This window comes from Botrytis sinoallii, assembly GCF_014898435.1.
Source record: "Botrytis sinoallii strain Bc 23 chromosome Unknown BSIN_024, whole genome shotgun sequence".
Taxonomy (NCBI): domain Eukaryota; kingdom Fungi; phylum Ascomycota; class Leotiomycetes; order Helotiales; family Sclerotiniaceae; genus Botrytis; species Botrytis sinoallii.
Window position 1 is genome coordinate 630,233 of NW_024066051.1, and position 15,592 is coordinate 645,824.

A 15,592-nucleotide genomic window follows, 5' to 3' on the forward strand; every position below is an offset into this window, starting at 1 on the left:
ACAGCCTCTAGCCGCATAGCCTTCCTTCATCCATCGAAGGGGCTTTAGCGAAGAAATCACATCACAATTAGAAAGCAAGATAGATGGAGGAAGGAGTCTGTCAGGATGAATGAAGATGGATACGATGATGTTGAAGAAAGAACATGAGGATATGAAGGATAGATACAATTAATACACTATTCCTTCGGTGAAGATTGTGGATTTGTCCAGGGAGATGAAGGAGAAGAAGAAGAAGAAGGAGGAGGAAGAGGTGATGACAGAGGGATAAGTGAGACATGCACGTATTGTATAAATTGGAAACTCTCTGATGGCGCAATGGATTGTATATTTCAAGTCACATATTTACATACACACATACCCATGCCTGTTCCCCTAAAACTTCATTGAGCTCAACGTATTGTATTACTCGTAAAGTATCTATCATACACAGAGGTAATGGCTTCGCAGCTCCGAGCTATTGTTACAGTACATCCACTGCTCATCCCAGCAACCCTATCATAAAAGCCTTCCCCAAGTCCCATTTTTTTTTATTAGTAAAACAAAGCAATGTTAAAATGTGCCGCCTTCTCTATCTCTCCACCCTATGGATTCTCGATATCTACCTTTCATATCCAGCGCTAAAACGCCATTACCATAATTGATACAATCAATGCCAACCAACACACGCCATACATCACAATTCCGGATTAATATCCTGCCAAAGCCTTCACTGATCTGACGACAGTTCCTCCAATTTCACCTGCTCCAGCAGACTCATCTGGGTATACCAAAAATGCGAGAGCAATAATAATATAGAGACCAAGAAGCTATGTAAATATTAGTAAAATTGAAACGTGATTTCGATTCCAATCAAAACTTACCATGCAACCTTCCAAATAATTACTCTTGCCATCTTGAACCACATAGGTAACAACCAAAACACTCAAGAAGAAAACAACGGTTTCAAAGGTCTCGAAATGTAAAGTCATAGGTTTATCAATGATCCAACCCAAGATCACAAGGAATGGAGTGACGAAAAGTGCGATTTGCATGCTCGATCCGATGGCAACACCCATTGCTAGATCCATCTTGTCCTTGACGGCAACCACAATAGCTGTAACATGCTCTGCTGCATTACCGACAATTGGAAGAAGAATAAGACCAACGAAAGTTTTGGAGATGTGAGCTTTCTCAACAATCGAGTCAATCGAATCAACCAAGTAATCAGCACAGACAGATACCGCGATCGTTACAATAACGAGAACAGCAGCAGCAGCCCATGGACTCATTTGTGGTACTTCCTCCTCCTCTCCTGCTGATTGACTTTCGGCATCAAATAGGTTGGAATGTGTTCGAAGCTGGAAGAACAAATAAAGACAGTAGAGAATTAATAGAATGATGGCTGTTCCGTGAGAGAGAATCAAAATGTTGGTTTCAGTGTCTGCTGATGATTTACTGAGAAACAGAATAGAGCTTGCTAAGAGTTAGATTTTGTTGCAGTGATGTTGGATTTCAGCTTACAGTGGCAGGTATAATCAATGCGCATGCGGCAAGAACCATGAGAGATGACATTGTTCCGGCGACAGTATCGTTAAATCTCTGCTCGATGCCCATAGATGTACCAGTGCGAGTGTTGTGAATTCCACCAGCAATAAAGCAGCATCCCAACACAAGAAGGGAGTTCGATAAGATACTACCCAACATACTCGATTGAACGATTCGAATTTGTCCTTCTTTCAATGCTATGATACTGACCTGCAAGGTTCGATATTAGTAAGTGAAAAGTAAGATGTGACACCTGAACCTACAATGAGTTCCACAGCGTTGCCAAATGTTGCGTTCAGTAAACCTCCCAAAGTTTCTCCCAACTTCATGGAGATTTCTCTGTCGCAAAACGAGAGGATGGAAGCCAATGGGATGATAGCGAAGAAGTTGAGTGTGAAGATGACGACCGGATCCCAGTGTGTGAGGCCTGCAACGATACCCAGTGGTACAAAGATCAACAGAACGTTAACATAGCTACTATACAAAGTAACTTTTCCTACATGCCATGCCGACGCCGAGTAGCTAACCATGACATTGTCGCTGTCGGTTCCTGGTGTATGTCTCTTGCTGAGAAAGAATTCATGAACACTGCTCTTACGTCTGTCTCCGGCATGTCCGTTGACGCCCAACAGACGCGAGGTTTCGTCCACTCCGTTTGACATATTTCCTGAGTTGATTCGATTGTTTGGTGATGGAAGGGATCTTACACGCGCGAGTTCCCTTCGGTATTTAGGTTGTGCTACATGTCAAAGAAGATATAAAGTCAGCCCAGCCACTCCGTATGTATATTCGATATTGAAATTGCAATGCGCCGCAGCCAACTTAAGCTTCGAAGAAGTCCCTTGGCAATTCGCTGGCAGATTGACAGGTGGGCCAAAGATACAACCAAATTAAGAAAAAAGGATTTAGGTATCGACACGAGGCAAAGGAGTATTACTTGGCTTCAAGCGTTTAAGTCTTTTGATCTGAGCAATTGACCTGCGATGGAGACGACACCAAGGTTATATTGGGCTGTGTGATACCATTCAAGTATGGAGCGCGAACGAGAAATATAACAAAGGGCTTGGATCAAAGACCCGACTGCAGGTGCCTGTATCAACTTCTTACTTGTAATATGAGATTGGCGAGTCGATAAACCATCGAACTCTCAAAGAGGAAATAATCTTGTAAATTGAATTTCGGAGATGAATATCTTCCAAAAGAGCGCACAAAGGAAAGGAGGAGGGGAGGATAATTTGTTTACTTACAAACCATCTTGGCAAAATTCTCTCTTTTTTTTTTTTTTTTTCGCAAACCACACAGAGAATGTCAATGCCTATATGAAAGAAAAATTTAGAATTTTGGGGGGGAAACAAGTAGTACGAAAAGGGTAATTGGTTAAATGGGAAGGACAATAATGGATTTGGATTGGGATCATGAACGTTGGTTGTGCGCGTGGTTATCGAAACTCGGGCACACTTTTTCGTCGCTTTAGCTTTGCCGGTGCGGGCAGCGGGAAGAAAAGGTTCCCAGAGCTTTTTGCCAGGTGCTGCGCCTCCTTTTGAGTGGAGGAGGTTTGATCACAACTTCTGGGTACAGGCGAGACTGGTGGTAGGTCCCGAGATGATAGTCCCTTGTTGATGACGATGATGAGGAGGATGGATGGATGCACGTTGTAACTTGTTGTTGATCAAACGCCGACCGCAATGTGATGAAAGTATGGAGTACAAGCGTTTCAAGAGAATTATGGATGTTTGCTCTGGAGGATGAAACCGAAGAAGCGCGTCACGACCAAGTAGAGGAAAGTAGAGTGGAGAGGTGGAGAGGTGGAGCGAAAGAGGAGAGGAGAGGAGAGGAGAGGAGAGGAGAGAAGAGAAAGAGAAAGAGAAAGAGAAAGAGAAAGAGAGAAAGAAGAAAAGACACGATGTAATCAATCAATCAATCAATGTACGAGAAAACAGAAGAGAGAGGATATGGAATTGGATATGGAATTGGATGTGGAATTGGAATTGGAGTAACAAACGATAATTGCAAAGGATGAATCCTCTTACCTAGGTAGGTATGTAGGTATTTTGAGTTTCTAAGAAGCAAGTAAGTAAAGTAAGTAAGTACCTGTGTAGATGAGATGTGTGGATACCAGTATGTGGAATGTATGTATGTAGGTGTGTATGTATGTATGTATGTATGTATGTATGCAGGTATGCAGGTATGTATGTTTGTATGTAGGTACTAGGTAGGTAGGTATGACTTTTATCAATTTTGAAGGAACGAGGGAACGAAGAGAGATAGATGCAAATGGGAATGGAGCTTCAGCTTATTGTCGTGAATGTCGTGAAAGCATGGTGATTGTGTAGCACTGTACGGGGACTGCCTTTTCCAGAAGTTGCCTGTGCCAAGATTTATATCCAAACTTTATTTTGCCAAGGAAAGAGAGCTCCTGCTGATGATAAATGGACTTTTTCCTTGATCCTCATTCAGTGGTACGAAAGAATCCGGACTAGATCGATGGCTCGAGGATTGGTGACGGTGATGGTTGATGTTGGTCAGTGGTGAGAGGGTTTGTGTGTTGGGACCGTGTGTGATATACGAATCATAATCTGTATAAGAGGGTCGTAGGTACTAGGTAGGTTTATATCAAGTTATCAACATACTAGGTAGCCACCGTACTAATCAATAAAAATTCGTATAATCAATTCATCCATCACTTCCCAGGTATCCAATCAACGCATCTCCATATCCTTCATCCATCATCACATCTGCATACCAAGAACCAGATGATCCCAACCGTCAAATACCGACGACAACAGATCCCATCCCAGAGGTACAGCACCAACAGAAACCTAACAAACCACGCACTTCACCAATTCCAGGTAGAAGCTATGACCAACCTCCATCACCATCTGACAGTGACTATCAATCACTCGAGCCAATTCGACAAGCATCATCAACATCATCATCATCTCGCATGCCGACTAGGTACTTTTGACTATTGCAGATGATTGGTGGGTGGAGTGATGTTTAATTATCAATGGAATTGGGAATCTCCTCCGAGGGATATACATCAGCCAGACACGAGAACGACAGTACTGTAATACTTTGCAAGTTACGAGGTACAGAAGAGGTACCAGATATCTAATATTGAACATCTACCCGTCGTTTGTGAATAATAATAATAATATAGATAACCAACAAACAAACAAGCTTCGATATTTGTAACCTCCCTAGGCATTCCAAATGCGCATATACATTGTAACACAACATAACATTACCTCGAGATTACCTCACAACCTCTCACCCATAAATGGATTACACCAAAACCTGCACAGCCCCCTCACAAGATATCCGACCCTCTCCAGCTCCTCTATCCCTCCACCCAAACCCATCTAATTCGTCAATTGATAAAAAGTGGCTTAAAAGTTGATACACACCTACTTTCTGTGACCAGCTGGCATCCTGAATCAATCGCATGTGCTTGCTTGCTTCTCTAGTATTTATCCGAAGCTTTCCTGGAGTGATACCGATACCGATACATACCTGCCTATCTCTCCTCTCCCAATATCTACTTGCCTGTGATAGGTAAGGTAAAACTTCACAATTTCACAAAACCCATTCATGGAATGAGGCATTTAATTTACTCGTTCACACCGTCACACGAGTTGCCAATCCATCTATCCATTCATCTATCCATCTATCCATACCTAGATACCATATAAACATGAATAACCACACACAAACACAACAAACACAACACACACAACACCACACTCCCACAAATTATCCATCCCGATTCCATTCCCGAGCACTTTCCACCCATCCCTCCCTACAAATTCGCACGTTTCGCCAATTTTCTCAGCGCCCCTTTTTCTTTTTCGCGCTTGCAATAATAATATAATTCTTCTCATCTCATCTCATCGTAAGTAAGTAAATAAATAAGTACTTAAGTATCCCCCACGATATCTTCTACGAGCGAATACATATTCGACATATTCTGCATGTAATATCTATCTTATCACTACTAGATATGCAATCTATCCCGTTATTTCGATTCCTCGTGGTGATTAGGTTAGTAGGTAGATACTTTGTTCTATACTCTGTTCTCTGTTTTCTGTTCTCTGCATATTCATTCATCCATCCATCCACCCACAAACAAACAAACAAACCCCTCCTACCCCAAACTTCTCCCCCCAAACACCTCTCGAAAATCTAGACCTCTCTTTCCTTCCAGACTTTTCCATCACTCCCATCACTCCCATCACTCCCATCCCATCCCATCCCCCCAAACCAAGCCTTCACCATCTCCATCTCAACCCAATAGCCATAGCCCAATAAAATCCATTACCAACCAAGCCCGCCCTAATATCATCCATTGGAATTGGACTTACCTTACCTTACCGCACACATGCATTGCATTGCAGCGTGTATAGCCATTCCACCATTCCACCATAGAATATTGAAATGTATTTATCACGAGTGAGAGATTTCTACCCAGATATAAACAGACAGGTCGATCATACCCCCCCTCCCCCTCTTAGGTAGGTTTTGAGAATAATGAGATACCTACCGTAGGTAGATTGAAAAAGCGAGATATAGTGCGTGGCGAGGTATCAAAGATGGCTTTTTTTAAATAAATAAAAATTGACAGATACTCATGACTTCACATCCAATAACACTACCTAGCAACAAGACATAACAAATAAATGAACCCATTACAATTTTCATTCAGCTAGGATTGTTGAAAGACGTCCATCTAGAGTAGTGGTATTTCCCTCCTAAACGCCCACGCTACGCCCCGTTGTCAAACTATCCCATCCCAACCCATCCGTTTCAACTCTTCGCCGATTTTATGCTGCCTCTTTCAAGATACCCAACCCAATTAACTTTTCCTTCCTTTTCATCTAAGCCCTTTTTCTTTCCTCATCCCCACTGCTATACGCTGCATCTTCCTCTTCCCTATTCACTTCACTTTGTCTCCGTCTAATTTGTCCCCTCTCCTTCATCGCACCGCGAATCTTCTGACTGACCTCATCAAAACTAGCTTTGCCATCCAATGCACTGAAGCTTTTCAATGGGAACCCCGCTGACCCCACGGCACCACCACTACTGCTACTACGACTTCTACTCCTGGATGGTGGTCGAGTTGCAAATAGTGCAATGTTACCAAGATTTCCAAATGACTCGTTACGTGGAAGATGTCCATTCATACTAGAGCCGCCGCCAATAGATGCACCTGCAGTATTGCTCCGGTGAAGAACACGTGGTGGCGATTCATCCGAAATGCCCGATTGATTACTACCGCGACGTAGATCGGTTTGACGAGGTGAAGTGGGAGTCTTAGCCTCATCACGATTGAAGGGGTCAGCTACGATTCTGGAAGCATCGAAATCAGGGAACATCTCAGGGCCAAGTGTATTGATCACATCTGTAACCTGTGCGCTGAGTTGTGCTCTGCGCTCGCGTAGTTTAAAGATGACATTGCTAGAAGATGGGTTAAGAGCCACAATTAATGGTCGCAATGATTTAGCAATATCCATGCCAACTTCTCCGAATCGAAGGGCTGCAAAGGTAATAGCTGGGAAAAGAATATATCCGAAAACGAAGATAGCGTAGAGGGGTACCCATTCGGGCACATATCCTTGAACTCTGTTCTTGTAAGTCCAATATGCGAGGATGATGGTATAAAAGTTGTACAAAATCGGCGCAAAAGCAAGGGCAACCAAGAGTTTCCATGTTGCCATAACATCGCGTCCTTGAAGTTTGACCGTGGAAGCAGCCAAAGCTTCCTTCGACTTCTTGATGCTAATAATTTTGGAAGCTATGAAAACTGGTGCAAATAAGACAAGCCCTGGAATGACACCAATGGATAAGACAGCTAGTTTTCCCAGGCGATAAAATAAAAGGAATACGGCTTTTGGAACAGAAAACTTGGCATATTCGACTTGATGATCCTTAAGATTCATATAACGTAGTTGTCTGTTGTAATCCAAAACGGATTTCTTGAGTGAAACAATTCTTGGATCATCCTTGTAATGCGTATAACCCTTAACCAGTCTTCGATTTAACTCGACTACCATAGGGAGTGGAAGCTTCTTGCCAGTTGGGTTATAGAGTCTTCGAGCGGCTTGGATAAGCATGAGGGTATCGTAGTCAGGACTTGTAACAGTGACAGCAACAAGGGCTTGGTATACAATATCCAATAGTTGGCTGACTGCCCCTCTTCGGTCTCCACTTTTGTAGAGCTCGACAAGCTCTTTTGGAACTTCGATGGGATTACCAAACTCAATCACGGCTCTTGAGCGAAACTTGTGGGCATGAAAATAATTCATGCCACATGGTACAATTTGAAGACCGCTATCGGGATTTGCAGCCAAAGATCCAAGGGCCATAATAGCCACACCAGCTTTCAAGGGAAGCAATTCGGTCCTGTCGTGACTTCCACCTTCGGGGAAAATGCCAACAGCTCCACCACCCTTGAGACGATCAAAGACGGCATCATAAACCTGGGTTTGATCAACTTTCGGGGCAGTCTTATATTTTGATCCTTCAAAACCTTCGTTGGTACCCTTGACAGACTGGTCACCAAACTTGCCATTTTCGTCAATATCAGTTCGTCCAGTGAGCTGTATCATAGCATTTCGACCTTTGAAAGGTTTCTTCAATCTCATTTCCTCTGCGCTAATTACTTCCGCTATTTCGGTATTGGCTGCGGTCCCGTCCATTGTAGGTAGAACCAGTAATCCTCCAATTTGTACTTCCTTGCCGTCGAATTTTGTACCAACTCCACGAATGAGGAGCGGATCATTGATAGGGTCTGGTAGGTATATTGTACCAGATCCAGGCTTTACCATATCCAGAGCTCGTCCAACGGGAACCGCGCCCACTTTTCGTGCAAACCAGCCCACGATGAATCGACCCATAGATTTGGCGGCGATAAGAAAAGCGGCGCGACGATGGCATTCATTTCGGAGGGTGCGCATTAGAATAAGAGGGTCAACGAACTATATAAATGGGTTAATTCAAGAGTTCCAAACCTACAAAAGCCATCTGTCGCATACCTGATTTGCATGAGGGGCTGCTACGAAGATAACAGGCCCGCGCCTTGGAACTTTCCATGCTCCTCTTGGGTGGACTTCTCGAAAGAAGAGGTCGACAAGTATTGAAAACGTCCACAGGAATACATCGTATATCCAGTTTGTCATAGGAAATTGTTCCTTGTGCTTGGCCTTTCGAGGCATGTGTTCGTGAACCTGCTGCTCGTTGGCCATGATGGCGGAATGTAGATCAGAATGCCCAGTGCAGAGAAGTAAAGAAGTTCTTAAAAAGTGCGGGGTGGGAGGTCCGAGTTATTTACTTCGTATATCTGTTAAACAAGATCGGATTTTAGTCTTGATGGTTCAACCGCAGCTCAATGATTTCATTCGGGTATCAGAGCACCAGACACGGCGATTTTCGGGATTGATTAGGGTTCCAAGATTTCCTCAGGTATTTGTTTTTGTAGGCCTAGTGAGTCGTAAAAATCCCAAAGTCATATCGGCCGAAACTAAGAAAGCGGATCAAATATCTCAAATTCAGTGATATTTATGAAATGAAAAGAAGCAATGAAGCGGCGGCGGGTAACAATGGAATGATTTTCTTGATTTAGCAAAACTACATTTTTGCATTTTTTTAACGGAACCGGATTAAATTCCACACCCGTTCGTAAGCGATAAGCGCTGCAGCTCCAGCTCACTCTTTCGATGGAAAATCCCCGTTGACAATCCCATTGACAAATAAAATGTTATTACGAGTATGGAGGATATCAATTGCCATGATGATAATCCCTGAGCGTAAACCAATGGTTGCCTTTTGAATTATATGATTTTCCCATGCATACGATAACTGACTCCCTCCCCTCCTGCGGATTGATCTCCAGATTTGATGGACTGCTTAACAAATGACCATAACTATGACCATAACTACCTCCTACTACAGTACAAAGACTTTCAACGCTCGTTATCATATCTGAAATCACGTGCGAAGTTTGGGAGACATGCAAGAGGATGCACGAAGTCCATCAGCGGCGCTTCCAAAATCCAACCATAGGTATACCTACCTGAGTAAACCCCAACCAACGAAGGATTTCAATCAATTGTTTAATATAAATTATAATGGAGGCTTGTCACTTTCTCCCAAATATATTCCTACCCTGGTGGATTATATTTGACCGCAGCCTTTTCTACCTGGTGTTTGTGGAACGAAGCGCCTAGGATAGATAGGATGATTTAGTCGATTTAATTTGATGGGGGAGCAACAGCCATATATACAACTTGCTCCCTACAATTTCAATCCTATTCACCCTCCACATTTTATATACCAATTAACCACGAAAGCTCAATAAAATGGGTTTACTACCATGGGAGACAAGTGAAAGTCAGACTTTTGCTTTGGTAACAGGCGCAAACAGGTACTTTCATCCCCAAGCTGTTTTCATTATTGACAATGAGCTTCGAGATTCTCGATTCTAATCATTGACAACTCTCTAGCGGTCTAGGGTTTGCCATTGCTTCCAGATTAATCGATGAATTTCTGACTTCATCCGATACTCCTCCTGCTAAACATTTGATTCTTATCCTTTGCACACGTACACCGCTGAAGACACGATTCACAATCTCTCGCCTGCGTGCCCATCTACGAAAACTGGTCGACTACTCCGCATTCGCAGATTCACAACGAGCGAGAGCTAAGTCTCAGGGAAATGTATATAGATGGCAGGATATGGTGGCTCGAGTTCATTTTCTTGGGGTTGAAGTCGACTTGTGTGACTTGAAAAGTGTATATGCCCTTACCGATAGGCTTGTCAATGGAACTATTGGGAGCCCAGATGCTACTACAATGGATGGTCTCCGATTACCTGATGGCTCTCCTGGTACCGCCACTTATTCCGCAGATATTAAACAAGATAGATGGGCATTGAGCCAGAAGGAAGGGTCTGATGGCGAGCAAAGATCTTGGGGATGGGGATTGAGCGGAATTAGGATACCAAGGTTGGATGTCATAGTCTTGAATGCAGGGATAGGCGGATGGTCAGGAATCGATTGGCCAAAGGCTATATGGACTGTCTTGACAGATATGACGGAAGCTGTAACATGGCCGACTTACAAGCTTGCGGAAGTTGGAGCTATAACCAAACCTCAATTATCCTCTGCCTCTCCAAAACAAGACAAAGCCTCGGAAGATGAAGCTACGCAGCCTTTACTTAACGGCGAAACTCCAGAAGAACCACCTCTCGGGGCAACATTCTGTTCTAACGTTTTTGGTCATTACGTTCTCGCTCATGAATTGATGCCTTTACTATCACGAACATCTTCTCCTTCGGCCACTCCAGCGGAAAGAATAATATGGGTATCTAGTATCGAGGCACAAGCGCAACATTTTGATGAAGATGACTTACAAGGTTTGGAAAGCCGCACGCCATACGAAAGCTCCAAGCGTCTTACAGATGTTCTCGTCCTTTCGAGAAAATTACGAGCAGCAGGCAAAGCCTCCTCTTCATGGTTCGATTGTTCCGACGTTCACGTGAAGGACTCCCAATCGGAGGAAGAACTGCCAGCAAAATTGATAAAACCAAAGATGTACGTGGTTCAACCTGGAATTTTTGTTTCAGAAATCATGCCATTGAATATCGTGTTGGTATTTATCTACAGATGGATCTTCTACCTTGTAAGATGGATGGGAAGTCAATGGCATACCATCAAACCTTACACTGCTGCTGTAGCACCAGTCTGGGTAGCATTATCTCCGGACGAGGTTCTAGATAACATGGACGGGACAGCTTCGAAATGGGGATCAGCTACAGATGCAAGTGGGAAAGAGCGTGTTATACGAACCGAAGTTCCTGGTTGGGGATGGGAAGGTAAAACTCCAAAGACAATCGATACCGGAGAGAGAAGAAAGGGGAGACAAAGAGATGCGGTACCATTGACAAGGGAAGCGAGAGAGGATTTCGAGGTCCTGGGTGTTAAGTGTTGGACGGAGATGGAGAATTTGAGGAAAGAATGGGAGGGACTTTTGAAAATTAAAAAGTGATCGTGTTGAGAATTATTACAGTTCTATGAGAGAGATTGGTAGAGGCTATAGTTGGCTGTATATCATTTACAATATAATAGATATGACTAATAAACAATTTCCTGTTAATCCCTCTTATGTGTATCTATCATCTCGCTCTTTACAACAGCGAAAGAGACGTTAGAGATGAGATACACATGCAGAGTATATAATATATGTGTTTTCATGATTTTGAACTCCATGTTTCTGTTAAGAATGTGGACATAGTCAGACTATTGATGATTAAATGTTGAAGTCGAATTATGATTAAAAAGCAATAAAATCTGGGTTTTCGTTGCACATCTTAATCCCTTACAACCAACCTCATTGGGGTTAGATATAGCTGCTCAAGTACTAGCCTAAGGATAAGACCACCAGTGGACTAGAAGACGAGAGGAAGGTGATGCTTAGTTGCGTATCGCATCTGCCTCAATCTCATTATTATCTTTACCTTGGGGTTTGGATGCGAATCGCGCTAGTGTGTGGCTGGTAGTTAGAGTGTTATTGCTAAAGGAGTTTGATTGTATGGCTTGGTTTCATCTACCTGGTGTGTTGTTTGTGGTTCTCTAAAGTTGAGATTAGGAGTGGGGAATGGGGGAGAGGGGGGTGGTTTCTTTTTTGATATGTCTTCGGCCTCGCTTTTTTCTCCTCTTTGGTTTAGTTCGAGGGGAGAGGCGAAAGGGCGAAGGCTAGGGGGTTGGCTGGGCTGGTTGTGTATCTTGAACTCGCAAAATTTTGTCTTTTTCGGGACTAAGGCTTGATCGTTGACCATCTGGTGATTGGGAGGTACTATGGAGTGTTTGCTGCATGTTAAGAAATCGCTGTATATATCGTTTGCATGTATCTTGAAATTGAAAAAGAAAGCAAAACGAAAAGGGGCTTGTTAGACGGTCAATACTCATTGTGCAGATTGTAAAAATATGCACGTCATAGACAGTGAAGGAATTTATGGAACGAACTTTAGAGTTCGAGGATGAAGAATTTAGGGTTCGAGGGAGAACGACGTCTGTATTGTTTTCGAGCTCACCGGTGGTTAGAAGCTGGGGAAACCTGCTTAGAATGAGTGCGAGCTCTGGGTGTTGTGATATGCAGATCTTTGCTTGAATCATCAAATTGGATGTTCGGAACTGCTCTATGTGGTGTAGAAAACATAGCTAGATACTCTGTTTAGTTTGAGGAGGTTGTTTGGGAGATGTTGGGTTTAGAGGGCTTGTGTTCTATGTTTTCTCACGGGAAGATTTAGCGAAAAGGCTAGTAGTCTTGAGGATCCCAAGTACCGTTTTTATAGAGGGAAGAACTCTAAGAGAAGTCATGATGTACCTATCTCCTTCCAAGCCTTCTGGATATCATGTTGCAGATTATGGATAAATGGGAAGTCAGTTCATGTCAGGATTCAGTCGGGTTCTGAGCTCATTGATAACTTCAGCGACATTTTCCTAGCAGATATGTGTGTCTGTGGCAAGCCGCGATTGAGAATAAATGATTAAGTCGCGTTATGAGACTTAATGGCCGTCTGTTTTCATATACTTAATGATACTAACAGTATGTTTCTAAGTATTAGATGAAGCCATCTTGAAAAACACACCATCAAGGGAAATAATTCCAGACATGATAAGAAGGGAGTTCAACACAATGGCCTGTGATCAGACTCTCTACAGGATTGAGGCAGCTTCAGCTAGACGTCTTAGTATTCCCCGAGTTCTCATTGCTTTGACTCCTACGATGCAGCCTTTCAATAAGGGATCTGAAGTTCTGGAAAGACATCTATGTACCCAACTATGAGTTTCTGCCCTCTTGATATCCAGTAAATTTTGAACTTGCATTCCCATCAATTCGTTCAAGAGATCGAATCACAACCTCTGATTGTCTGTACTGATACTCTACATTATACTGTTACTCTCTTAACCATCTACTTAGAAAACATCATATCCAGTATTAAATAGTACATCCAAGTTACTCTCCATTCAAAATTATCAGCCCGAAGATACATCTTCACCCCCACCCCACCCCATCAAAACCACTTGCACTCACCCCATCCATCCATCAAGATGCAATGGGGTCCACAAAACCCGCATTCCCTTACGGTAACATATCATTCTCCCGTCTGATATGCATAAGTATACGCACGAAAAGGCAATACGGCAGACAATCGCTTCGTTTGCCCTTGCCTGCCCTGCATAGATAGACAGGTATGAATGATATTTATATTCCCGGGCTTTCAGCCCCTAAGTACCACGTCACATTAGCGAAAACGAAAACTCACGTTTGCGCTGCGATGCTGCTGCAACGATGGTAAATGTTGACGACAGATCTCGACGACAATTTAACTATTTCGTGTATTTATGAAATTGTGTAAATATCATATGTATTACGCACCTCTCCGATTCTAAACTACCAGGGGCCTGCGAGCCCCCGGACCCCTTGCGTTGATAGGGCGTAAATTAAAGTTTAAGAAAGTATATTTTAAAATACAATTTTGAATAATAGGTGGATTGGGAGCTTGCAGGCGAAGTCGGTTTAATCCTTTATATAAGCTCTACATTTGAAGTTATCATTACAAAAATTAGATCATTAAAAAGCTCTTATCTTAATCTATATAGTTATCTATTTTGTTATTTTTCATTCAATTCAATTAAGATAGTTTGTTGAAAAAGATAGTTTCTGTTTTGATTATTGCGCTATGCCACAATGCCAAGGAAGTCAAGCCAATCAGATCGCTTGAATCGGGTCTCACTAAGCGAGAGTTTCTCATTTTTCGTGTATATACAGCTTCGGCCCTCGCGGGCGGCAAGAATATTAAGGAGGTAAACCTCCAATGATTTCCTTTCGCGATCCGTAGCTGAGCTGGATATATACATCCTAGTACGCGGGAAGAAAAACAGATGAAGAGCTGAATGTGGTGGATGTAGGGACTGAGCTATTTATATACACATCCGTGTAATCATTCTTTGCGATGATGTTATTATAAGATACCTAGTAAAAGCCATCTATTTTTTCTTATGAATACTTATAACTAGTTGAAATGCGGGAATGTGGTTTGTATGGATATGAGTTTATGTGATTTTGTAATGTTTGTGATTAGAAGGGAGGGCTCGAAGAAGACACTGGGTATAACAGGGTGGAGTGTTTAATTTTATGCACGAAATGTGATATAACTATACTGCACTGTTCTGAAGTTCGAATACTAAAATTCTCATAAAGATCTTCCAGTTGTTATAGTCGGCGAAATCTCAACACTTAGCTTCCTTGATACAATATCACATCAGATAAACTCCGAAGTATACTTACCCCCCACAAAAACCAATCAATCTCAAATTCCGGCGCACCACTCTAGAAGTCCCAAACCATCAAGAAGCGGGACGGAATTTAGAAGTGCTGCATATATACTATACACCATGTAGCATATGTATATGAGATGCAAGCATGCAACTCCACATATACAAAGCTGATCGCCGATATATCTTTCATTGAGAATGAGCATGATTTGGCGTAATCAGCGAAGATCTTCCATATGGATGTGGATGTGGCTGGATGTGGCGCAGAGAGTGATTTAATGTTGCTGTTGTTGTTGTCGTTAGTGATGATGTACAAGGTGAGACGATGGTAGAACGAAAAATAGACCGGAGACCTGAAAAAGGATGCGTTGGAGAAGAGAGCGGAGCGAGGCGGACGAGTAGGTCGGACGAGTAGGTCGTGCGGTATGTTAGTATGAAGGTGAATTGATGGGCCAGAATCTAGAACGTGCGGAGCTTCTAAGTAGACATAGATGGCATCTTGTAAGTACTAAGGTATATTAAGTTTATGATTAAACTTGGGCCATTGGTCTAGACCTGGATAGAATATATCATTATAGTTTTGTAGGGTCAAATGGTGAGGAACTTGTAGGAAGCGTGCTGGTTGGAAATGACTGTTTGCTTGGGTAATGAGGTCATATGATACCGAGTCGCGACTTCCTACAGATTGTGATGTGATAAGTACGGTTATGACTGTTGGTGATAGTGATGGTTTC

The 15,592-nt window shown here is 42.7% G+C and overlaps 4 protein-coding genes across 4 annotated transcripts; 2 read left to right on the top strand and 2 right to left on the bottom strand.

The window, feature by feature from the left end:
* Window positions 1-351: 351 nt before the first annotated feature.
* On the bottom strand, window positions 352-3,703 carry EAF02_010252 (uncharacterized protein). The gene is made up of 7 exons (XM_038906300.1): window positions 3,641-3,703; window positions 3,555-3,583; window positions 2,772-2,839; window positions 1,788-2,263; window positions 1,550-1,734; window positions 861-1,434; window positions 352-806 (listed from the first exon to the last, which is right to left on the bottom strand). The coding sequence occupies exons 3-7, from the start codon at window positions 2,776-2,778 to the stop codon at window positions 687-689; spliced, it is 1,362 nt and encodes a 453-aa protein (XP_038754027.1). The 5' UTR covers window positions 2,779-2,839; window positions 3,555-3,583; window positions 3,641-3,703; the 3' UTR covers window positions 352-686.
* Window positions 3,254-3,433, top strand: EAF02_010253 (uncharacterized protein; the record flags this gene model as incomplete). Its single annotated transcript, XM_038906301.1, has 1 exon — window positions 3,254-3,433. The coding sequence occupies one exon, from the start codon at window positions 3,254-3,256 to the stop codon at window positions 3,431-3,433; it is 180 nt and encodes a 59-aa protein (XP_038754028.1).
* Window positions 3,704-6,398: 2,695 nt separating the features above from the next.
* EAF02_010254 (uncharacterized protein) lies at window positions 6,399-8,765 on the bottom strand (the record flags this gene model as incomplete). Its single annotated transcript, XM_038906302.1, has 2 exons — window positions 6,399-8,498; window positions 8,556-8,765. 2 exons carry the CDS (start codon window positions 8,763-8,765, stop codon window positions 6,399-6,401), a joined length of 2,310 nt encoding a protein of 769 aa, XP_038754029.1.
* Window positions 8,766-9,878: 1,113 nt separating this feature from the next.
* On the top strand, window positions 9,879-11,565 carry EAF02_010255 (uncharacterized protein; the record flags this gene model as incomplete). Its single annotated transcript, XM_038906303.1, has 2 exons — window positions 9,879-9,943; window positions 10,023-11,565. 2 exons carry the CDS (start codon window positions 9,879-9,881, stop codon window positions 11,563-11,565), a joined length of 1,608 nt encoding a protein of 535 aa, XP_038754030.1.
* Window positions 11,566-15,592: the final 4,027 nt, after the last annotated feature.